The 26,588-nt window shown below is 47.8% G+C and overlaps 1 protein-coding gene and 1 pseudogene across 1 annotated transcript in view; one reads left to right on the plus strand and one right to left on the minus strand.

The window, feature by feature from the left end:
* The window catches only part of LOC142574424 (cytochrome P450 3A9-like), a 421,036-nt gene that overhangs the window by 105,109 nt on the left and 289,339 nt on the right, over positions 1–26,588 (minus strand). Inside the window, exon 10 of the mRNA XM_075683508.1 lies at positions 5,969–6,129. Within this exon, the coding sequence (XP_075539623.1) occupies positions 5,969–6,129 (161 nt within the window). The remainder of the gene's footprint in view (positions 1–5,968; positions 6,130–26,588) is intronic.
* LOC142573857 (uncharacterized) lies at positions 16,220–20,993 on the plus strand (annotated as a pseudogene).

Below are 26,588 nucleotides of genomic sequence, written 5' to 3' on the forward strand. Positions count from 1 at the left end.
TTTGGAGGTAAGCGAACAAACGGTGTAGTGCAGAGGGTGTTCGGTTGTTCGAGGCGACCGTCGGAAAGAAGAGAAATCTTGAGGCACAGCGTACCAGTGGCACGGTCGATGAGGGCAGCATGCGTTGTCAGATAGTCGAGTCCAAAGAGTAGGTCATGAGGACAACTGGAGAGCATGGCGAACAGGACTGCAACTTGGCGGCCAGTAATTCCTATGCGAGCAGTGCACATACCCCTGACGGCAACAGTGGCGTCATTGGCGAGTGTACGGGTCGAGTGATGGCAGGGGTAAGAACTTTTTTGAGGCGACGACATAGATTAGGGCTCATTATGGACACTTGGGACCCAGCATCAATTAATGCCGTCAACGGAACACCATCTACGTCTACTTCAATTAGGTTCGTGTTGGTGAGGAGCGTTAACGGAAGATTTGGACAGGACGAACGTGATGCAGCGCTACCTCCAAGAACTACATGGCCTAGTCTTCCGTCCGTCTGTTTGGCGAAGAAAAGCGGGGAGGCTGGTGTGACGGGGAGTGACGGCGATCGCACGGAAGAGCAGCTGTGAGGGGCATCAGAAGGAGGCTACTAACGGCGAGGTGAGTAAGGACGAGCGTCGGCGTATCGGCGAGAAGCAGGGAATGAGCTCTAGTACGGCGGCATCCAGGTGGTGCGGCAGTGGTGGGATACATGACCAACGCGGTGGCAGCGAAAGCGCATTGGTTCGTCGTCTGGGGTTCGCCATTCAGCAGGATTGCGTGGTCTGGGAGCGAAATACTGGTCATTACAGGTTGTGGACATGGGGATGGGTACCTAATCAGGTCGGGAGACAGAGCAGGTGGTAGGGATGCCAAGGTTTGCAACTTCTTGCCGTGTAAGTGCTTCAATAACGGAAATAGTGGGGGCCACCTAGTCAAAGGTACCGTCAGGGGATCGTGAATGAAGGGGGGCCGGACTCGCCGCTTCTAACTCGCGGCGAACGATGCGTGTTACGTTCTCTTTAAATGGTCGTGTGGTGGTAAGAGCGGAACAAGATGACATGGCAGGGGTGTTTTGAAGCCGGGAAAACTGTGGGACGATGCGGCGGCTTTTGGCTACGTCGATACAGCGGCATTCTTTGACGATGGCGTCGACGGTAGAAACGTCGTTATAGACGAGCGAATTGAAGGCATCATCCGCGATGCCTTTTACGATATTGCCCACCTTGTCATCCTCGGTCTTGTACACGTAGAATTTCCGGCAAAGCCCTGTAGATATGAGACATACGATTGAGTCGAAGACTGGACACGGGTGGCAAGCACTTTTCGCGCAGCCTCTTGGTGACCTGACGGGTTGCCAAATAGGTCGCGAAGCCGCTCTTTGAAAATGTCCCATCTGGAGAGCTCGATCTCATGGGTGCGAAACCAGACACGCGGTGGCCCGTCCAGATAAAAGATCACATTGGCAAGCATGATGGTAGGGTCCCAGTGGTGGCTTTGGCTAACACGTTCATACATGGTGATCCAGTCGTCGCCATCAATGTCATTTTGGGCGGAGAATGCCCCAGGATCACGGACGCTAGGAACCGTAACGTACCTTGTGGTTGGCGCCGCAGGTTTAGGTGGCGACGGGGTGGTTCCATCGGAAGCCATGGCTGAGAAGACGACGATGCGGCCGCTTCGGAGCTCCGTGGCGAGTACGCGGATCGTTCCACCTTTACGACAATGTTATGCGAAGGACGAGTAAGTAAGACGAGCAACTATTTTCAGGTTATATTTACAACAGCGGTTGTAGCGCTGACCGGTTAGATTCCCAGGACGAGCCCAGTTCGTACTTCCTCCTCTTTTCTCGAGGGATGGCGCCCACACGCCTCGTTCAAGCAATTAAATACCACACGCGCGGAGAGCAATATCCATGAAAGTATGGTTAAGAATTACACATTGGCCAGCGAAAAATATGTGAGATCACGTGATACCATTCGCCGCATGCTCTGAGCTCCGCTACGTTGCTACCACCGCATAGTCCTCTCGATTCCAGTTCGTCTGATGTCCATGTCGGAATGGTTGGAAATTACCTATGGGCTTGCAAGGGTTACGTGATGTTACGTTACTCTTTTTCACGTGGTCTGAAGTACTCGACGTGCGTACCATCGCAGACTTTGTTCGAAGCCCGATCGTTTGATATCCATGTCAATATGGTTGGCAATCACACATGGGCCAGTGAAAGATACCTGGTAGCGTGACAGCCTTTCCCACGTCATTTGACGTTAGCTACATGTGCACCATCGCATAGCTTTTGATTTTCTTGTTCGTTTCATATCCAGGTCGGTATGGTTGGTAATTAACTATGGTGTGGCTGAAGTTACGTAATGTCACGTGACTCTTTCCACGTAGTTTGAAGTAAGTGGAGTGCGTACCATCGCAGACCTTGTTTTAAGCCGGATTGTTTGATATCCATGTCGGTATGGTTCGCAATCAAGCATGGCCCAGCGAAATATACGTGAGGTCACGGGACAGCGTCTCCCACGTGATTTGACGTTCGCTATATGTACCACACAGAGCTCCTATCACAGAGCTCCTTCGAAGCCCGATCATTTGATATCCATCTCAATATGATTGAGAAAGAGGAATATGCTATTGAATGTTACGTGAGAGCCCATACCACACTCTTCCACGTGATGTCAGATGCGTTCCTCATCATCATCATCAGCAGCAGCAGCAGCAGCAGCAGCAGCAGCAGCCTGACTACACCCACTGCAGTGCAATGGCCTCTCCCATACTTCGCCAACTACCCCGGTCATGTGCTAATTGTGGCCATGTTGTCCCTGGAAACTTAATCTCATCCGTCCACCTAACTTTCTGCCGCCCCCTGCTACGCTTCCCTTCTCTTGGTATCCAGTCCGTAACCCTTAATGACCATTGGTTATCTTCCCTCCTCATTACATGCCCTGTCCATGCCCCCCCTCATTTCTTTTTCTTCATTTCAACTAAGATGTCATTCATTCGCGTTTGTTACCTCACCCAGTCTGCTATCTTTTTACCCCTTAACATTGCACCCACCATTCTCCTTTCCATAGCTCGTTGTGTCATCCTCAATTTAAGTAGAACCTTTTTCGTAAGCCTCCAGGTTTCCTCCCTGCACGTTAGTACTGGTAAGACACAGCCGTTACACACTTTTCTCTGGAGGGGTAACGGCAACCTGCTGTTCATGATCTAAGAATGTCTGCCAAATGCACCCCAGCCCATTCTTGTTCTTCTGATTATTTCAGTCTGGTAGTTCTATTATAGCTGTTGTGTTAGAGGCTTTCATACATTGGCTTTCCTTAATCAGACGTTTCGTCTCCTGCGATAGCTTACCGGTATCGCTTCTAACGGAGTTACCACCGACTTCTATTGCACAATCCTTAATGATGCCCATAAGGTTGTCGTTCATTGCTTCAACACTAAGGTCCTCTTCCTGAGTTAAAGCGGAATACCTGTTCTGTAACTTGATCCGGAATTCCTCTATTTTCCCCCTTACCGCTAACTCATTGATCGGCTTCTTATGTACCAGTTTCGTTCGTTCCCTCCTCAAGTCTATGCTAATTCGGCATCTTACCATCATATGGTAACTGCAGCGCTCATTGCCGAGCACGTTCACATCTTGTATGATGCCAGAGTTAGCGCAGAGTATGAGTATGAGTTACCGCAGACTATGGGTACGTGGTTATAATCGCAGAGATTGTTCGAAGCTCATTCGTTTGATATCCATGTCAACGGGCATTGTAGAAAACAAAATGATGAGAGGTCGCGTGACGCTCTTTTCAGCTTGTTTTTATCTGCTTTATAAATCAACAGTTTGTTGAAGGATGCTGCTCTTTTTCAATCCACGTCAGCAAAATCTTCAAATAGCTACGCTTTGCATGACCTGTTCATTGCAGTAATATAATGTACATAGCAATGAAATATTTCTATGGTGTATCGTACGGGAAAGTAATTTTTGTAGTCACATGACAATGCTCTTAAGGAAAGCTCTTCAGTTATGTTTTGTCGGCGCAAAATTATAACATTTCTTCATTGTTTTGAACTTCTATAACTCCTCCGCAAATGTATCTTTGGATTAAATTCACTAGCCTTCGGATTAAAATGCGTGCCACGCAGAATAAGTTATTTGGCGCTCGGGTCAAGGTGACCGGCGCTTTGACTAAAATAGCTGGCGCTTGGAATATTTTCATGGGGGAAAACTGCACTACTATTTTAGAAAGCACAACAATTTGTACAGATAAATTTAAGAACGAAAGGTAAGGACATTAAGGAGACAGGATATCGCGTTTGCTCGATTGGTTGCAATAATAACTAAACATCTAATACAAAATAGAAAGAGAGGTAATTTGGTCGCAGGTACAGGTGAACAAATACCAGGGTATCCGAACAACCGGCTATACGATTGTTCGGTTACTGGTAACCGAATAAGCGATCACTCCGGTTATCCGATTTTGAAATTCGAATAACCGGTGTATCGAATAACCGAATAAACGGTTCTTCCACAAATCAGGTCAGATGTTGCAGCACTACTCCTAATATGAGGTCTTGTACATACTCACACACCGCCGTAACATCAGCGCTCAATTCTTCGTGGTCACACGAGGCTGCTTCAAGTGCAACGTATCTATCTATCTATCTATCTATCTATCTATCTATCTATCTATCTATCTATCTATCTATCTATCTATCTATCTATCTATCTATCTATCTATCTATCTATCTATCTATCTATCTATCTATCTATCTATCTATCTATCTATCTATCTATCTATCTATCTATCTATCTATCTATCTATCTATCTATCTATCTATTTAATATATGTATATATATACGAGAAGAAATGGGGTAGAACATCGCACGCGAAATGCGAAGGTTGTGGGTTCGGTCCCCGCTTGCGGCGAGTTGTTTTTTTAACCACTTTCATTTCCATTAATTTAGCGCTTCTGTATTTCATTGATTAAGCACCACAGTAATTTTCCTTGGTGGCAGTTTTTGTTGGCTTTCTGTGATTTGACTATAATATATATATATATATATATATATATATATATATATATATATATATATATATATATATATATATATATATATATTTGGGGTTCGAAAAGCTGGTCGAGCCAGAGCACCCCCCCCCCCGGGAAAAATGAAAACTCTGCGCCTATGCTTCAATCAACCTGGTGTGCCGCTTTCCGTAAACCTAACCTTGTATAATGCATAAGAAAGTAGCAAGTGAGAATAGATAATTGTTTATAGCAATTATATAGGTAAGCAAGACGTTCTAAAGCTGTCAGTACATTACAACTAGCACCGTATGCGATGTAGCTTCCACGTACAATTATTGTTTATTTAATATTATGCATTCTTTACCCAGCGCCAAAAATCCTTACACTGTGGAGGTGGGGCCGTTCCAATAAAAGCTGCGGTCTCCAGAAATTTACGAAACACACTGCACAACGGGCCACACAACGCTTTCAAGCATTGACGATATTTTTCCCAGGTACACCATGAACTGGCATTCGTGAAGCTGTGACCTCACATCATTCGTAAGACGTAATTTATTTCCTCTAAAGGTGAACTTTTCGGCAAGTCGTGCTTTTTTAGCTTACTGGAATATATCTTACGAGTTTCTTAAGATACACGTGCAAAGCTATAGTGAACTTGTAGCCTAACGTTTCTACAATTCTCTGCAATGCTGTAAATAAGGCAGACTGCTTATGCAATTCTTATTACGTCACCCCCGACACGCTTCCTATTTGAAAGTAATATAAAAACTGCCATCGAGGAGACTTCGAAGACAACCGATGCGCATCTTATGATATATTGATGTACGCAGACAACGAGTATTAAGTAATTATATTCGAAGTAGAGAATAAAACTACCCACTTGAAGTATTCGGTACACGTCAGCCATAAAGTTGCCTCTGTTTTTTCAAGTGTAGACTTCGTGTAATAAAGAAATCCAACTTACGTGTTTTTGAAGGACACCCTCGATTTCGTCTATCAGGCGAGCCTGAATCTCCTTATTTCTTGCTAGGTAGTAGACGGCCATCGACATCGCGATTGTTGTTGTGTCGTAACCAGCAACGAAGAAAAGGACAGCTTGTGCCAGAACTTGATCTCTGGTGAGTACTGAAAATAATGATACACAAATGCTATCTTTCATTTGCACCATATACGGCGATCAAGTTCTATACTGGCGATTTGAATCATTTGCCAAGTTTATAAGAATTATGAACTTGGCACGCCATCGTTGAAGATAGCGTAACTAAGAACACACAAGAACAGGCATCACTGCTTAGAAGGCACAGAAATGCAAATCTAGCATTTCGTTATGTAAAGAGGAATCTGTAGAATTGAGCTCGAGAAGACAAGCACTAGCCTAGGTGCTTTCATTTCTTTTCTTTTCTTTTTGATGTCGCTTACATTTCTAAAATAAACACCTCACAGACACAAATGCACAAAAGGAAACACGAAGGGATGCACAGCGCAGTGCGCGTATTTTTGTGTCGACTCTTGTGCCTTTTCATGTAATTGTTATATTTCCTCACGAGTTAGGTTGGTGCGACAGTCTCCGAACTAAACAGCGCATGACAGTATGGAAATATGCGTTCACAGCGTTGTCTTTCTCTACTACCTTGTTCTTATGGCGCTTTTGCTTCAGGTGAGGGATCTACAGCGCGTGGAAACCTCCAGACTGTCCCGTGGCGGTAGATGCGAGGACGTTCGTAAGGATGTAAGTCAAGTTTGCCACGGCACGCAAAGCCTGTGAGGAGGGCTTTTCCTCAAAGCATTGCGCTATTGCGCTTTTTTCTGGGAGCCGGCTTTACTGCATTTACATGATGACGCCAGCTTGTCCGAGGCAGCACCAACGAAAGGGAGCCTCATTTCACCATCGCGCGAAAAGCGCGTGATGCAGTGATTGGCGCGCTTAGCCTAAAGATCTTTCACGAGCTTTCTTCCCCACGAACCTACAACATGTCAAAATTGATGGCTCTGCCGCAATCGAGGGTAGATGTACATGAAATGGTTACCAAAAATCAGATTAGTTGGAGATGACACTAGCCACAATATTATAATTGATGTTGTGCATGTTCGCAACTGCACACCCCACCACACCACACTGCACGACACCGCAGCACGCCGTACTGTGCCATGGTCCACATGGGCGCAATTGTCTCCTGTCGTCGAGAGTGACCGAGAACAATCGCGTCCATATGGCGTCTTTTGCTGCCTGTGGTGCCACCGTCTTCAACCGCTTTTCTTCGTCCGACAGTGCAGCACACTCAGCATGTGCCGCTGCTCTTTTCTTTTTTTGTTGCTAATCTCGCGTGGAAGTTGTTGCTTGCAAGTGTTCGGCCCTAGGCAGGTCCCCGCGGCGTGCCGAATGGTCTCCGCGGCTTGGTCACACAGCGTGGGGCCATCTTTCGAGGTGGAGCGAAACCGGCGCAGCAGTACTCACGGACCGCTAGTATTGAAATGAGCACACGCAACACTGTCTCAGTGCCTAAAGATGAACATTCAAGTGTATGGTGCCCTGTATCTGCCTTTTGGACACCGCTATTAGAAATGGCTGGCTGTGATGGTATTAGTAGTAAACTTCTGAAGAACACCTCTCGTGTATAATCACAAATACACTGCGTATTATTCAAACAATCGCTAGAAACGGGGACCGTTCCCGATGACTGTAAGAAACCTAATATCCTGCCCATATTTAAATCAGGTGACCACTCGAACCTTACCAATTACCGCCCAATCTCCCTTACAAGCATCCCCTCAAAATTACTTGAACACATTATAGCCTCAAGCCTAATGAAATTCCTTGAAAGCAATAATTTTTTCTACCCATTTCAGCATGGTTTCCGAAAACACTTATCGTGTGATTCCGAACACGCCGAATTCACCCACGACATTCGGCTTATCATGGATAGAAACCTGCAGATCGATGCCGTTTTCTTAGATTACTCAAAAGTTTTTGACAAGATGCCTCACAAGCTCTTACTGCAAAAACAATCTGGACTTGGAATCTGTAATAACTTACTCAGATGGATTGAACAATTCCTATCCGGGCGCTAACAATACACTTCCGCAAACAATCACCGCTCACCTCTTACCGATGTGACTTCGGGCGTCCCTCTGGGCGCCTGTCTGTCCCCTTTATTATTTATAATCTAAGTAAACGACTTGCCTACTAGCATACATTGTAAACCACGACTTTTCGCAGACGACTGCGTAGTTTACAACACTGTTAACTCCTCTGACGATGTTCTTTGCCTGCAGCGTGACCTCGATGCCATCTCGCCATGGTGCGAAAAATGGCACGTGCCTCTCAACATATCGAAATGTAAATCTATGTCTTTTACCCCAAAGCGCAGTCCCTTTCATTCCACTTATCGCGTTAGCTCTGTCAACATCAGCGCTACTTCATCTTAGAAGTACCTGGGTCTTATTTTGACGTCATCACTCTCTTGGATAACACATATCGAAACAATACGTCGCAAAGCTTCGCGCTCACTCGGGTATCTACAAAGAAATCTAAAGAATGCATCCCCAGAGGTAAAGAAGTTGGCGTACGTGACATTTGTCCGTCCACAACGCGAATTTGCTTCTGCTGTCTGGCATCCATCTCAAGATTACCTAGCCGCATCATTGGAGTCCATTCAAAACCGAGCCGCCCGCTTCATCACTTCACATTATTCACGGTACACTAGTGTCACTTCTTTGAAGCAAACAATAGGTCCACCAACGCTGAAGTCTCGCCGCATCATATCACGTCTTTGCTTGCTGCACTCTTTTTTTATACAATCCACGCTCAAGGCACAACATTCTTAAACCACCACCCCATTACGAACTTCCTGTCGCATAACTCACAGCTCTGCCACAGCGCGTTTACCCGGCCGCTCATCTGCCATGACTACTTCCTTCTTTCCTGATGCAATCGTTCATAGGAATACGCTCCCTGACAACTTCGTTACCTGTACTGACCGCAAAAAATTTCGTAAATACCTAACAAATCACTTTGAATAACTTTCTGTGTTGTTTCTGTACATCGTTCATGAACCCATCATAAACCACTCGGAATAGTCTAAAGAAATAGTCCCTCTCCAACGGGCCGGTATTCTGCGTCCGGCGGCCCAACGTCAGTCTAGAGTGCGTGCCCATTGGTGCAGGCTTGTGTTCACGTGCCTTTGAAGTGAAGATTCCACGGCCTCCTAAAGTTGTATCCGACTCACGTAATGCTTGCCGAATCACGTAATGCCTTGCACTGGTTGCATAGACTTTAGCAACTTGATAGCACACAATGATCAGGAACAGAAATCTATAAAGGCATCCAAGCAAAGCTGGCTGGCCGCCCTTCCATTATGAGGGGCTATAAAAAGGTTTCGCCAAATATTCCCATGACGTCCTTGAAAAAGACATCGTGTTTGGCACTTTTTAGAATCAAAAACAGATTACAGTGAATGTTGTGTACCATGTCAAAAAAACTTAAACGTGGTTATCTGCATAGCATGTAATGGAAGCTTGTGCTCCACATACGAAATAAACTGCCTGTCCAGTACAATTGTTGAGTCCGGTGTGGCAGCTATTATGTCAAGAATCAATATACAAATTACAGTTTTCAAAGGCCATTCCCATTTCACCATTATTTCTGTATGAAGATTCTTTCAATCAGTGCTTGTATTAGATGAGCAGGTGGATTTGAAAACAAAGCTTTGTTTGCAAATCTTCAGACTTCCATAATTGTATGGCAAGGCACTGGCATATTGTCCAACAGCTCACACTTCCTCGGTCTGCATCAAAGAAGCCCAATACTCTATTTGAAGTTGGATCGCGCAACAATTCGACACCACACAAAGAAGAGTAACACACACAGCAGAGTGTTCTGCTGTGTGTATTTCTTTTCTTTGTGTCCCGTCTAATTGTTGTGCAATTCAACTTCAAGCATCTGTACCAATATACCCAGTCTTCAATCTCACCAATGCTCTAGTTATTAGGCCACCATGTCGCACATCTTTGAAATGTCCCAAAACAAATTAGCTCTCAAAAAAATCGCCACAAGCGTTACATTTTGCAGCACAGGTGTACGCACGTGCCATATTCTTTACCACTAAACTCACAGGAATCAAAGGGGCAAGCATTAACCAGCCTACTGCTGCCGTCACCATCACCATCACGACACCAATGGAAATACAGTGCCACGTTTCAGTAAAGGGAGTGCCGGAGGGAAAGGAGTGATCGCGAGGCTTACAATAAAAAAATAGCAGTTACAGGACATGTTCAATGCCAAAATGCATGTCGCTCATCCTACTTTGGCATTGCGGCAAGCTTTTACACGTTTGAGCATATTACGTTTTCTTTAATCATTGCTCTAAAGCTGTGCAAAACGTCTACTCGCTCTGCAATTTTTATTTTTATCATGGCGGGCTAAAGACCCAGTTTTCATTGGCATCTGCACCACAATCCTCCTGATATGTAATACTGCCTTGCTGGTTCATGACATCTTCACGCACACCGACTTCTGCGGAGCATTGGATCTGCATTGTTCTACTGCTTAAGAATTAAAGCCTCATTATGAGACGAAAATATATGATCTGTCCATCCAGAATAGCACTGCCCCCCACCCAAAAAAAAAGAAAGAGAAAGATACACTGAACCTATGGCACATGCATCAACAGTGAACAGAGCAAACACTCTGAAGTATTTTCTTCATGCAAGCCAACACACTAAGATTCTCTATGCATTTTCATTTCGCCACAAATGCATATATAGGCACAACAGGCTTGGCCCAACATCCACATCACGCGCTGCAACGAATTGCGCATCTCGCGCTGCAACGAAGACTCGTCTCCACAGACGAGTCTTCGCCTAGCTCGTCACACAGCCAGCGCACTGAGGTCTTCGACAGGCGAAAATGACGCTGAAACTCGACGTCGGTGATGTAGGTGGACGGGTCCAGACGGTCTTACTGACGCTTGCTACCGCTGGATGCAATGAAACAGGCTGCTGCTGCCGCAGCCATGTTCCCGAGTTGAACTCGGAGAGGGTTTCGCGATGCACGAGTTTAGCACGAGTTCACCTGTCAATCAAAACCAGAGGTCACGCCCCGCGTGAGGCATGTAACTCTTGTGCACCCACCCACCACGGTTGGGCTACGCCCAACTTATCTTTCGGCAACAGCGACGCGGTGCCGAGCTGAGAGGGAACAACAATCTTGACCGCCGACATAAAACACGCACAACGCACTGTCATCGGTGATGTACTGAGCACCACTACCAAAAACAAAGCGTTGACTCTTGCTGGCTTATGCATATATATTCTCGGGCTGAGATGGCGCCACAACACGGTTTCATTGCCTGCATTGTGGCGACGTAGTGCACAGTAAACAATTATCGGCACGTCACTGTAGCTGCTTGCAAAACGGCGATGCGCCGAGGGGGACGACGATGCTGAGGAGTGCGTATCGCAGTTGTCGTTTGAGATAGCTGCTCTGTCATCGGTGATGTATCGGAGCCACAGCGTTGTAAACACGATCAGCGTCCGAGAATCGCTCGCTTTTCTAGACACAGTGCAATGGCATTTCTTCATCACAATCAGTGCGCGCTCAACGGTTCCAACACCTTCCTGCGTTCGATGTCTCATTTCATAACTGCACACAAGAGCTGTCACCTGCCAAAATGCGATTGCTGTGGTGTCGTTACGATATCCATCCGCGATCGCTGTTGGCTCCAGCAGAGGTAATCAGCAAGCACCCTGGGAGTGCACAACACAAATGATGCGTACATGCGCTCAGAGGCACCTTCACTGGGCAAGCGATGACAAGCGATGTATTGTGTCGCTGGGAAGCACGCACTTCGTCCCAATGCATTCGCGCACAAAGATAAACTGGCACATTTTCACTGAACTGCGTCACTACGCACCATAAAATAATGTACTGCCACTTTGCAGCGGCAGCCGTTGCTCCCGTATCTATAACTAGTGTGTCGTGTTTAGTGGGTAGAGTGGGAGCCTTGGTAGTCTAGTGAAGCGTCTGCGATGAACAGCCCTACCGCGGCGCTGCGTTTTCATTCGCCTAACAGAGAAAGAGTGGTTATGATTTACTTTATTGAGAATAGCACTGCAGCGCCCCTAGGCGACTTATCACCGTATGAACTCCCTCGTGCATGCGACTCTCTTTAATGTGTACGCTTCGAAGCTTTCGCCTCACTGTCGCCACTCGCGGCAAGTAGTGCAAAACATAATAATTTGCTCGATCTCCGTTTGTCATCGGAAATTTCTAGCATTCAAAACGAAAAGCAGATACCCAAAGAAATAAACAAATTTGTCATATTATTTGTTGTATTTTAACGTATTCGTTTGAGCAAAGTGTAGGTGCAAGAATGGACCCGCCGTGGTTGCTCAGTGGCTATGGTGGTGGGCTGCTGAGCACGAGGTCGCGGGACCGAATCCCGGTCACGGCGGCCGCATTTCGATGGGGGCGAAATGCGAAAACACCCGTGTGCTTAGATTTAGGTGCACGTTAAAAACCCCAGGTGGTCAAAAATTTCCGGAGTCCCCCACTACGGCGTGCCTCACAATCAGAAAGTGGTTTTGGCACGTAAAACCCCAATTATTATTATTATTATTATTAGGTGCAAGAATGCGCTGCATGAACCCTGTTCGCATTCGACGGAGGATAGAAAGATAGTGCCCGAAAGGGCAGGCACGCCCATGACGCGCCCGAGAAATGCGTGGCAAGCGGCTCACGGCAAGTGCACAGATAAAAAGCGGGACAGTCATGGTATTGATAAGTTGCGATAATCCGTTGATAACAATACGCGGCGCTGGCGCGTTTCGTTGTGCCGCCTGCTGCGCTTGAAACGTGTAAGCAGCGAGCAGCGCAGGGTGCGCTCATGTTGTCATACGCGGCTTTTTGTCTACATATTTTTTTGCCTGTAGCTTTTGCGCGTTGCACGCTATCTCAATTCACTGACTGCCGTCGAGCAAACTCGGGTAAAACTCGGGTGAACTAGAAACTCGGCGCATCCTGCATAGCACCCCTGCAGCGAGTGGACTCGGAGCTAAGATGCCTTGCTGAGTCCTTGTAAGGGAAGACTGACTTTTCCATGAGGATATTTAGGCGCGGATCGTGGACGTTATTTTTTCGAAACGTCCTGGTGAACAAGAACTTTTCGCCATGCCGCGCAAATTACCTTCTCATTGTGTACGCAGCACTCCAGTCAGAACTGCTGCACCGCCTGCACCAGCTGCACAAGTATAAGACAGCCGGGCAGCTCTGGTTTTCCAGTACGCTTTCAAGAGTCGCATTACTATTTGCGGCACCTGGTGGCCGGCGTCGCCCGTTACGTGAAAACATGTCGAGCCTGCTAGCGATGAAAGACACCACCGACAAGGCCAGCAGGATTACTACACCTGATCGAGCCTCGTTGACCTTCGTTTCAGCATGTTGTTAGCTCGGTTTAGCGGAGGCAAGCAATACACGTTTTTACAGGTTGAGAACGACGAGTAGACTGAATTTATTCCACGGTAAAACAGGTTTGCCGAATCGCAGGGGTGGCGCCCCTGTCGGACAGTCACGTCACATCCCAAGAATGAGCAGGTGGCAATAACCCTCACGTACAGGCCAGGCACGGTAACTAAATTTCACAGAAGCGGGAAGCAAATTACAGGGACGGATGGTCGTTTAACGGCTTCCCCCCGCCCCTTGAATGCCGGAGTCTTAGGTGTTAATGGCGGGAGGAATAAAGCATTAACGTTCAACATAGGCGGGTTTCACGCGGTCGCACGACACTGTCTCTTCTTTGCCACGTACTTAAATTTTCAAGGTTTTCTCTGAACGCGACACCATGCGAAAGGGGCCTTCGTAGGAAAGAGTCAACGGCGGCTTAATAGAGACGCGCCACAGGAACACGTGCGCGATTGTTTCCGTTGTCGGAAAACTAAACACAGGCTGCCCGCGGGTGATACGTGGGGATGTAGGTCGAAGCTGGTCGAGCTAGGAATGTAGCCTAAGTGCTGCGCCGCCGCTGGGGGACTGCCTTGCTGGGTGCCGAAAAGGTGGCCTGTGACGCGGATCGCTGGCCCATCGAGCATCTGGATGACCTCGGGGCACTGACTCCCAGGTCATCCTTGATTGTTATTCCTAGCCCAGTAGTACTATGGGGTAGCCTTTCCACCAAGTGCTGTTTGTCTAGCGTTGCGGTCAATGACGCCTTCAGTTGTCGGTGGAGACGCTCAACCATGCCGTTGCTATGGGGGGGGGGGGGGGGTTAAGCCGTGGTGTTACCCAGGCGCGTGCAGAGCAGTCTCGTCAGGGTAGAAAAGCAAGCTTCGTAAATGTCGGCCTCGGTCAGTAGTTATTCGCAAAGAATAACTGTTTCGGCTGTAAGGTCGCCACTGTTCCGGCCGTAAGGTCTTGCAGAGGCGTCGCCTCAGGCCACGTTGAGTACCGTTCGACACACGTGAGGAGGAATCTGAAACCTTGGCAGGGTGGAAGAGGCTCCACCAAGTCCAAATGTACGTGACCGAAGCGGCCGCACCGCTGAACGTGTGTGCCTGGTCACTTTCACGGCTTGACATGCTTTGCAGCTTCTTGCCCAGCTTCGAACACCTTTGTTGATCCCTGGTTATATGAAGTGGTCTGTGATAAGGCTGTGTGTCGCTCTGATGCCGGGATGGCTTAACGCATGCAGTGAATTGAATATTGGCCGCCGAAACAAATGCGGCACATACGGGCGAGAAGCTGCCTGCGATGTGTCACACGTGGCCAATGTTGTTGTGTAGGTAAACGGCACCTCCGCAAGCTGGAGCAACGAGCCTGTTTCCCTCAATTGGCGCAGCTCGAAGTCATTTTCCTAGGCGAAGGTTAGAGCTTGGAAATCCACATGGCCAGCATGCACAGCACTGATCCGCGATAGTGCGTCAGCTGCCTGACTTTCGGTCCCACAGATATGGCGGATGTCCGTAGAAAATTTGGAGATAAAGGAAAGTTGCCGTACCTCCCGTTCTGAGCACGATGATCGGTTGTTCTTGAAAAGCGAAGCTTAACGGCTTGTGGTTGGCCAGAATGTAGAAGCTATATGCCTTCAAGAAAACTACAGAAATGCTTGATAGCGCAATAGGTGGTCCACATCTCCCTCCCGAATGTGCTGTAGCGAGCTTCTGTGGATTTGAGGCGGTTTGAGAAGAAACCCAGGAGTATCCAGTCTGTGCCATCGTGCTGCTGTAGCACTGCACCCGTGGTCTACGTGTCTACCATAAGGCGAGTTGGGGCGTCGGGCAACGGATGAATCAGCAACACTGCAGTAGCCAACCGCGTTTTGGCTTCCTGAAATGAGTGTTCGTGCTCGCAGGACCAACATAAGGCAGGCGTTTTTTTTTTCAGTCCGGCACAGCAGATTGATGCCTTGGGTAAAATGCAATGGCTGAGAAAATCCAGGGCTTCAACTGCGGAAATGCATATCGGGGGCTTTAGGACTAGTACGCGTTCATCCAGTCGCTCAAAAAGAAGGCGAGGTGCTTTTTGTACACTTGGTCAGTGCGACTTCCAACGAGAATGTCGTCAAGGTAGACGAAAATGAATAGGATTTCGCGTGAAACCTCGTCCATGAACCTTTGAAAATTTTGCGCCGCATTCTTCAAACTGTAAGGCATACGGAGAAATTCAAATAGGCCAAACTACGTAGTGATTGCTGTTTTCGGAATGTCGCTAGGTTCGACAAAAATTTGGTGGTATGCGCTCATCAAATTGATCTTGCTGTAAATTTTGGATCCTGCAAGACGAGCGAAGTCATGTGTTAGCGGAATCAGAAGCCAAGGGTGGCGACATAGGGGAGAGACAAGGTGGCCGCGGAGGAAGGCAGTTGTCACGCTGTCTTGAACTGTTTTTTTCTTTTATTTATCTATTAAAGAGCACCCTTATTTAAAATCTGTGTGTCTGCGAAGAAATTTCTAACATCTCAGAAGTGGGATACACCGAAAGGTTCGTGGTGTAGCGATCCTGGAAGCCGATGTCGTGGGATTGCGTTGATGGTGATGCTCGCTGACTTTTCAACGGGCGCTGCGTTGAGGCCGTCTTCGTGAGGTACTGACCGTAAAAGGGACCCTTTGTGTTTCCCTGAAAAACGTGTGTGCGGACGCTCTGTGTGACGTCGTAAGCTTGGACCCCCAGCTGGAGGCGAAAAACTGTGTGTACGCCTAGGGAGACGCCTAGACGACCCCGAGGATGGCAGTTGGCGGCGGAAATCAAGAAACCCAAATGATGCAAGCTCTGCTGGAGCAAAACGGGCGGTTACTGGAGCTCCTCGAGAGAAAACCTGAAGCATTTCACGTTATGCCGGACCTCTTTAAAGCCACCCACAATTTCGACAGCGAGGGCTCATCCCGCGAAGCTGGGGCGTGGCTGAAGAGTATCGGGTTACATGGCGGTCCTGCACGGCTGGCCCGACAGCTTCAGACTAGAAAACGCCAGGCTTCACATGAAGGGACCTGCTCGATTTTGGCTTCAGGCCCGTGTCGATTACCTCACTACGTGGGAGGACTTCAACATTGCCTAGAAAGACATTTGTGGGCCAGACAAGCACGGCCGAAAAGTGGAAGCAAATGCAGGAAAGAGTCCAGATGAAGGGAGAGTCCATCACGGCATACTTCCTTTAAAAGCCCTTGTTACGCAGGGGACTGGGCCTCGGTATGCAAGATACCAAGGAACAAGTGTTGGCGGGGCTGCGGTTTAGAGACGCATGCATCTCCATGACGGCGAAGGAACACAATGACGAGGATGAATTGCTGGCTGACTTGCGAAGACTGCAGCGAATAAGCGAAGCTAGAATGCAGAAGCCACCAGGGGCCAATCCACAAGGTGGTTATCCAAGTGCCACGACACCTCGTGCCAAGCCTCCAACCTTAAGATCTTGGACTGTCACGCGTCCACCTGAGCAAGTGATAACAAATGTACGTGTCAGAGACCAAATACGTGGGGGGACCACCGAATAAAACGCCAGAGCCGCCCAAGCGTGATCAAGCGGAGCGAAAATGCTAAAGTTGCGGAAGGTCTGGGCACATAGCGAGAGACTATCCAAAAACAAACCCTGTTTGTAACTTCGTGGTGAATGAGAATACAACAGATGACAGGGGTCCATCAATGTTCCTGAAAACAGTGACCATCAATGAAGCTCACCAGGTCTCCGTGATGATTGACCCGGGAAGTTCAGACTGTATATTGCGTCATCAAGCGGCTGAAAAGGGCAGCCTACAAGTTGTGTGCAGGGTCCAAGGCTTGTATGGGTTTGGGAACACCGACACATCTACAGTTCGGCCTATCGGGACCTCGCAGGATGACATAGAAATCGATGACCGGATATGCCGCAAGGACAAGGTGATTGTTGTCAACAACAGTGCCTTGCCCGTGGACATGCTGGTTGGTAGAACCTGGACTCAGGACTCAGGACATAGGAGATGAACTCAGGATTGGCTACCGAGATTATCTTCCAATTTGTAACATCGACCTTGCCCAGATGAAGCCTTCCAAGGAACCACTTCATCTCAAGGAAACCATTGTACTGTCCAAAAGAACTGTGTGTTGGGTCACCGTGGAGACCGGTAAGATTGAAGGAAATCTGATCTTACCTAGTGGGCCTGGTAAGGAAATGCTACTTCGCTTTGAACACGGAAGGGCTCAGATACCCATGTTAAACGACAAATATGAAGACCAACAGCTGATCAACGGAAGTTTGTTGGCTCACGCTGAACTGCTTTCAGGGAGCGAAGAGTTAACCCCCGTGAGGCCTGTGCCTCAGCCGAAGCCAATGGGTTGTAGCATGCTGAATGTCGGGAAAGGCGCCAATGAACAAGTGAATGCACTGCTGAAGATGCTGAATGAATGCATGGACTGCTTCGCACTAAATTTGTCAGAGTTGGGGATTTATAACCAACTGGAGATGGCTATCACGGAGTATTCGAGAAGCACTCCAGTCAGCTGCAAACCATACCGACTAATGCAGAGGAAAGAGAAGCAATGCAAGAAATTGTACGAGAAAGAGTGGAAAGCGACTAGCATTGTAACCGATACATCCTCGCCATACGCTAGCCCAGTGCTACTCGAGAAAAAGAAAAATGGAGAAAATCGTCTAGTCGTAGACTATCGACGGCTAAATAGCCAGACGGTGCCGGAACACTTTCCCTTGCCGAACATTGATGACCAGCTTAAACGACTGTCCGGAGCACGAATGTACTGTGTGTTAGACTGTGCAAATGGATACCTTCAGCTTCCACTGAGTGAGGAATCGAAGGCCAAAACTGCATTTATCACGCCTGGTGAGACCGGGCAGTTTGAACGCGTGGTGTTCGGGTTGAGAAACGGTCCTGCTGTTCATTCATTCACTCATTCATTCATTCATTCATTCATTCATTCATTCATTCATTCATTCATTCATTCATTCATTAGAATGCCAGCTAACATAGTGGTTTCTTCAGTAATGTACTAGACTTATCATTGAAGCAGCAGCGATTGTCAATGGTGACTCAGTAAGCCATGAATCGCATTAACAGAAAAACAGCTGGTCATTCTGAGGTCGCACATGCGCTCTCGTTCATCTTAGGTCATGAATGTTGAAAGCATACTCATTTCGGGTTGACGCTTTGTAGGTGGCACTTTTGTCTTGGTGTCTCAGTATATATACGTTTGTTTCTCAAAACAAGAATCAACTGGAAGTCATCGCTTGTCTTCGTCGTCCTTTTTGTCCCTCGTCTATGTATGCGCTGTAAGTGACGATTTATACCATGGAATACCAACTAGCCCGTACCCAAACCTTGCTCCAGCCAAGGACTGGGAAGACTTGCTGGTTCAGCTCAAAGAAGTACTGGATGCTCTGCGAGCTGCTCGTCTAACCCTTAAGCTATCCAAAGTGTGTGTTTGGAAGTGAAAAAATTGACTAAGGTGTCAAGATTGTGAAAGGCTACCTGCAGTCAGGTGATGGGAAGCAACAAACTATATTGGACGCTAGCACGCCAACTGATGCTCGCAGTGTGAAGAGATTTCTGGGTCTGACAGGACTTTTAAGGTGGTTCATTCCCCATTATGCTTTGAAGGCAGAACCACTTACTTCACTGACCAAGAAAGAAACAAGGTTTATACAGGGAGTGGAGCAACACGAAGCTTTCGAGCAGCTCGGAAGAACTCACGGAGCCTTCGGTTCTGACGTTTATGACCCTTCGGCTCCAACAGAACGCCACACAGACGCATGCAAACCCGAACTTGCGGGAATGATCCTTCAAGAAAATTAGTCAGGACGATGGCGCTTGGTGTTTTGTGTCAGTAAACGCACCCCTGGGGCTGAGAAGAATTACCATGCGGGAGAACTTGAGCTGACGGAAATAGTCTAAAGTATGAAAATACTTCGTACATTCCTCCTAGGCATTCCGTTCACACGGTAACAGATTGCCAAACAATTGTGTATCTGAATGCGCACAAGACTCTTAAACCACAAATAGCAAGGGGGTTTGACTTACTTCAAGAGTATGACTTCGAGGTGAAGCACCGAGCAGGTGAGAAAATGGCACACGTGAACTATTTGAGAAAATGGCAAACGTGAACTATTTGAGTCGTGAACCCATAGGAGCGCCACAGGACAGGCTTGATCAGGTTGTCGAGACAAGGATCGAAGTGTGCCTTGCCGTGAGTTTAGAAGACCAAGTTGTGATCATCCAGCGATCTGATGCGGACTTGGATAACCTCGCACGAATCCTCGAGAAGCTAATCAAGGAAAGGACCAAGGAAGAAAGTGTCAAGGTCAGAAACCTACGACTGAAGGATGGAAGGCTGTTTTTCATGGAAGAAGACGGACAATTTCTTTTCGTGATGCCTAAGAGCATGCGTAAAGCAATGTGTGAGAAGTTCCATGACTTACAGGGGCATTTTAGTACAGACCTAACAGTGACGAAAATCAAAGAACTTTATTGGTTTCCCCGGATGGAAGTGTTACGTGGACTCATATGTGTTTCGAGTGTCTGTTCACAAAGATTCCAGGAGAAAAGAAGCCTGGACTTCTGCACCCGATACCACCAGGAAATAGACCATTTCAAATTGTACACGTGGACTATGTTGGTCCGTCTGTGAGAAGTTCCAAGAAACACCAGTGGACCTTGGTGTTGGTGGACAATCTAACCAAGTTTGTACGTCTCTACCCCGTGCGAGACACCTCAGCGAGAAATGTACTTGGTTGCATGCAGAGCTTTATAACTGAGTTCGGACTACCGGAGCGCATCATTGCAGACCGTGGTTCCTGTTTCACGTCCCACGGCTTCGAAGTCTTCTGTCAGGAAAATGGTGTGGTTCACACACTGAACTCTGCTCACCATCCAAGGGTTGACGGTCAGGTAGAGCGAGTGAATCCAATTCTGGTACCTTGTATGATGGCTACAATTAAGGACCCGACTCACAAGGACTGGGATCAGCACATCAACTAGTTAGAGAGCTACCTAAACACTGCATACAATGCCTCAACAGGCACTAGCCATTTCAGGCTTCTGCATGGATATCAAACACGGATGCAGGATGGTGTCCTCAGACGGCTAAACACGGAGAATAAAGAGTGGGTATGTCCGGAGCAACTTCAAGAGATGGCTCAAAAAGGAATAGTGAGCCAGCAAGAAAAGTCGAAGCAGTTCTTCGACAAGCATCACTTCACAGCGGACAAGCTGAGTGTCGGAGACATAGTGGTCATGCGCTGCGTTCCAGAGCCCATCGGCGCCTCAACAAAAACCCAGAAGTCCAGTGGTCCACTTACTGTGATTGAAATACTCCCAGCGGACACCTACAGAGTGACCTAGATGAACGAAAAGAAAAGGGTATACTCGACTACCGCCCACATCCGTCAAATGAAGAGATGGGGTGGGAGATGCCAAGAACTGTCCAATCAAGTACTGACGAGGAGGACAGCGTGCCGAGACGTAGCACGCGTGTGTACAAAAGACCTTTGCATCTTCGGGACTGTACCATGTAAACTGAGGACAGTTCGCTGTCAGAATGGCCGAATGTTAGCGGAGTCAGAAGCCAAGGCTGGACACACAGGGGAAAGAGATGGCGGCCGCGAAGGAAGGCAGTTATGAGGCAGTCTTGAACTCTCTTTTTTCTTTTATTTATCTATTAAAGAGCTCCCTCTAAAATCTGTGTGTCTGCGAAGAAATTCCTAACACATGTATGTGGGGAAGGGAATATTGATCCAGAGTCGTGACGGTATTCAAATTTCGGTAATCAGCGCAAGGCCACCAGTCGCCACTCTCCTGCTTTGAACCAGATGAAGAGACCATGTGCTGGAGGAAGGACGAATAACGCTGAGCTGAAGCATGTGTTTGAACTCACGGCGGCAACTTCAAACCTCCGTCCAGCGAGCCTCCATGGCCGCGTGGCGACAGGAGGGCCGCTGATGGTGATATAATGCGTCACGTTGTGTTTCACGGTTAGCGCATCGTTTGGGAGATTCGTGAATTGCGCATACTCAGCAAGTACCTTGTCGTACACTAAGGGCGACCGAAGCGTAGGGATATCAGATGAGGGGAGGCAGGACTGCAGGCCAAGTACAGCGAGGGATGTGATGTAATTATTTAGGCGCCGATTGCGAACGCTCACATCTAGGTTGACATGGCTGAGGAACACCGGTTTAAGTATGGCAAAGCTGACGTCGGCGATCACAAACACCCATCTGTGCAAGCGCTGGAGTCCGATGACTATCGTTATTGATCGGAGCCCATACGACACGATGGCAGTGTTGTTGACCGCGTGGAGCATCGGTGTGGACTTGCCGCGTTGGCGATCTGCGGCCGTGGCGGGAACGATAGAGAGCTCGGGTCCGGTGTCTACGAGGAGGCGAGTACCAGTGAGGCGGTCGACTACGAAGAATAGGCAGCTTGCCCGAGGGTCGATGTCGCATGCTGCTGTTGCCACATGTCGTCAGCTTCTCCAGTGCACTGTTAAGGCGGTTGACTCTTTTCTCAAGGTGCAATGGTTGGTCTCCTGGTTTACGACTCTCGCAGTGGTGATAGGTAGTTGTGACTCAGACGAGCGGTCGCGTATGCGGTCAGCGAATGCAGCTAGCTGATCGAAGCTCGTCTCGTGGGAAACCGCAAGCACCATGCGTGCGGACTGTGGGAGGCGCTGCAACAACAGCTCGCTCAAAATTGGAAGCTGGCTCTCGTTTGCGGAGCGGCCACCCAGCTGCTGACGCAACCGATGCAGGAGTTGTGATGGTAGTTGGTCTCCGAGTTCCTCGTAGAGGAGCCGCTGAAGCCTACTCTGTTGCGATCACTCAAAACGTTGTAGGACCGTGACTTTGAGGTCGTCGTATGCTGTGGCCAAAGGCGTGCCCGCTAACAAGCCGTCTGTGGCATCGGCGATATCGGAGGGTAGCACGGCGACGAAGTGCAGGTACCTCGGTGTCTGTGAGGTGATGTGCAGGAATTGAAAAAGGGCCCCTACTTGTATAAACCAAACTCGAATATTATTGTGCCAAAGGCTCTGCGACGATGACAGGAGATGTAATCGTGTCGTCTTCTCTGTCAGCAGGAGTAGGAGCAGCGTCGTCCATGGTCCTGTCCAAAAAGTAAAAGAAATACATAAAAGTCCTGGCCCACCACTTGTTGAGACCTCGGTATACCGGAGGCAAGTAATACACGTTTTGACAGGTAGAGAATGCAGAGTCGACTGACTTTATTCCACAGTAAAACAGGTTGTCGGGCTGCCACCTCACATCTCAAGAAAGAGCAAATGAGCCCCACGTGGAGGCCATGTGACGTAACTAAATTTCAGAGAAGCGGGGCATAAATCTCAGCCACAGACGGTCACTACAAGCAGATTGGGATGGATTTGCTGGGACCCTTTCGGACATCAACATGTGAAACAAGTGGATCGTTGTGGCCACCAACTGCCTTACCCGAAACGCCAACACGAAAACCCTGCCCAAAGGCAGTGCAGCAGAGGTAGCCAATTTTTTTGTCGAGAACATCCTGCTACGACATGGTGCGCCTGAAGTGCTCATTACTAACAGTGGAACGCCTTTTACAGCTGAGCTTACTCAAACCGTTCTGCAGTATAGCCAGACAAGTCACCGGAGGACTACTGCTGACCACCCGCAGATGAATGGCCTAATTGAACGACTGAACAAGACGCTCGCCGACATGTTAGCCATGTACGTAGACGTCGAACACAAGACAGGGGATTCCGTGCTCCCGTTTCTCAGATTTGCTTACAACACGGCAGTACAAGAAACAACACAGATCACGCCGTTCAAACTGGTTTACGGAAGGAACCCGACGACGACTCTCGGCGCCATGCTGCCGCACGGGACCGACGAACAGAATCTTGGCGTCGCCGCCTATCTCCAGCGCATCGAAGGAGCCCGACAGCTCGCCCGTTGGCGCATCATGAACCAGCAGAGGACTGACAGCCGGCACTGCTGTCTTCAACGAGGCTTAGAGGAATACCAGCCCGGCGACCGTGTTTGACTTTGAACCCCGATACACCGACGAGGACTCAGTCAGAAACTATTGCGATGCTATTTCGGAGCCTACAAGGTTATCCGACACATTGCGCACTGGACTATAAGGTCGCGCCAGACAGTATTGCGCAATCACAGCTGTGCCACTCGCGACCTCAAATAATCCATGCTGTGCTCCTTAAGCCATTTTGCCAGCGCAAAGAAACTTTGAGACTTCGTTTCTTCACTGCATTGTTACTTTTTCATTCTCCCGTTTTGCTTGCAGCATCGGGACGATGCATATTAACTGGGGGTGGGAGTTTGGTGGGTAGGAGTTGTTTGTTTGTCTTTATTGGGCGATCGCGTTTCAACGTCTATGAAATGTTATCGCTCAGTGCTGGATGCGCCTTCATGTTATCGAGAGTTATATCCCCTGCCTGTTGTCAGTGAACCTTTTGCAATCTGATTGATTTTATGCGCGACACGAATTATGTAGAACTCTCCGAAAGACACGTGCACCAGCAAATATTCCAGAATATTCGATGACTCCGGTATAAAAGTGGACGCGCTTGGCCCGCAGATCAGATGTCGCCGATGTGTTCGCCGCTATCGTTGTGCCTTGAGTGTAACTTGTGCCTGCGGGCACACGTTCGCCCAATAAAAAGTTGGTTTCGTCCACAGTCTTGCGGATGGTTTATTTATCGTCACGACAACGTGACAGTATACCGTGCGCTGATGACACCAGGATATTTCTTTCGCGAAAAAATCCAAATGATTTTGTCGCAATTGCTTATGTCGTTCAGGAAAATTATATAAGTCGTTAGTTGGAAATGGCTTCATATATTGAAGGCGTGCTGTCTCTGGCTGAATATATGTAAGTAGCTATTGAAGAAGACCTAAGGAATAAATACGTTGTAGAATCTTTGAAATATTTAGGTTCGCACAAGTGGCGTAGCCAAAAATTTCGTTCGGGACGGGGCTTGGGACAGTTCGGCCTCCTCCTTATAGAATTTTTCGAGGGATCAAATACATGAATAACTGCCATTGCCATGCTGCAAAGGAATTCTTGAACGCTACGCACTGTCAAGACAAGTAAAATCTGTATTTTCTCATAAAAGAATATACTCGTATATCCCAAAAATTTTGCGCGAAATAACTCATTTCAATGGTTCCATGATTTTTGTCTATTTAATATCTGAAGAAAATAGTACACGAACTTTACAACCATATCAGTTCTAAACAAGCAAAGCAGTGCATTCCGCTCATATGAAAAATGTACCCTCTGTGGTTGCTTAGTGGTTATGGTTCTACGCTGCTAAGCACGAGGTGGCAGAATCGAATCCCGGCTACGGCGGCCACATTTCGATGGGGGTGAAATACGAGAACACCCGTGCACTTGGATTTCGGTGCACGTTAAAAAACCCTGGTGGTGAAAATTTCCGGAGACCCCTACTACGACGTGCCTCATAATCAGGATGTGGTTTTGGCACGTTAAAGAAAAAAAAAGAGAAATGTAAAGGCCATGAAATGAATAAGTTGAGAACACATATTTTAATTAAAGGTTGTCATTCAAGAACCTTGCTTATATTGTTATACATATACAGTGGCCAGGGAAAAATCCTAATGACGCTGTCATTTGTTCCAATGTATTGCGGAGAAGCAGCTGTAACTGGTCGTGTATCCTTAGTAATCGCACTGAAATTACAGTCACAACAGAGAGGCCGTATAGAAAGCAGGAGCTCTGCAAAACATACGAGGGCGAGTAAAATGAAAGTGAGCCAATGCGAATATACGACAAACGACCCGCTTTATTTAAAGGTAGTCTACATGAGCGCTTAGACATTCTTCCCACTGACAAGCGAGTTACGCGATTCCCGTCTTATAAAGTTTCTTGGGTTGCTGCTTTAAAAAGTCGGTGACTGACTCGTTTACGTCATCGTCCGACATGAACCTGGTTCTCTTGAGCTGTTTAGATTGTTGCCCCAAGATGTTGAATTCGCAAGGCGACAGGTCTGAGCTGTATGATGGATGTTGCAGCGTTTCCCACTTGTAGTTTGCCAGCTTAGTGTTAACCACATCAGCGACGTGGGGACGGGCATTCTCGTGGAGCAAGATGATCCCATTGGTCTATTTTCCACGTCGTTTGTTCCTGATTGCGGCACGCAGCTGATCTGGCGTTTCTCAATATGGGAAACGGTTGATAGTCTCTACAACTTTAGCCAATTTGATCAGTAATGGCCCCTGACCATATATAAAAAAGGCAACAACACCTTTCTCGCAGAAATAACGGCATTTTCTTTCTTGAATTCAAATGTTTCCACTGTAAGCATTACCGTCGTGATTGAAGCTCGTAATAGTGGCACCATGATTCGCCCCAGGTGACCACTGTAGACAAGCAGTCGTAATCTTCGTTGTTATACCGGATCAGATGAGTCAAGGCAGCGCCGAAACCTCTCCGTCTTCTGGCAGTGATTCCTATAATCTTGGGGCCCACTGAGCATACAGAAGCCGATAACCGAGATGTTCATGAATTATGGTTTTAACCGAACTGCACACGCTCTGCCAGTTCATCGATGCTTATCTTCCGTTCTTGTCTGATCAGCTAATTAACCTTTGCAATTGTGTTGGGGCTGATTGTACCGTGACTTTGGCCCAGTCTCGGATCGTCTTTGCAACTTTCACGTCTTTCTTTGAGCCGTTTGCTCCAGCGCTTCATAGTGGCCAATGAAATGCAATCTTCAACGTACACGGCAGGGATACGGCGAATAATTTCTGTCTGGGAAACACCTTCAGCTGTCAAAAACCTCACGACACCAAGCTATGCAACTTCTGGAGTGTCCATTATTTCACGCAACAATGTGCAACCCAGTGTATGAGAGCATTAAATGACCTTTATCATCACACCTGCGTGTCACTTTTCTTAATGAGAGATGCCTGTGTGCTACGTGCATGCCTCGCACATGATGAACCAAACCATTACTGAGTGGGGTTGGTTGGCTTACTTTCATTTGACCCGCCCTCAAACATTAGAACAGCGAAGATGCAATGGAATACACAAACGTGAAGATACAGATTGATAAAGGGCAAAAAATGTGTCACTGCAGGTATACACAAAACCTCGCAACA

The sequence above is a fragment of the Dermacentor variabilis genome, chromosome 3, assembly GCF_050947875.1.
Source record: "Dermacentor variabilis isolate Ectoservices chromosome 3, ASM5094787v1, whole genome shotgun sequence".
Lineage (NCBI taxonomy): Eukaryota > Metazoa > Arthropoda > Arachnida > Ixodida > Ixodidae > Dermacentor > Dermacentor variabilis.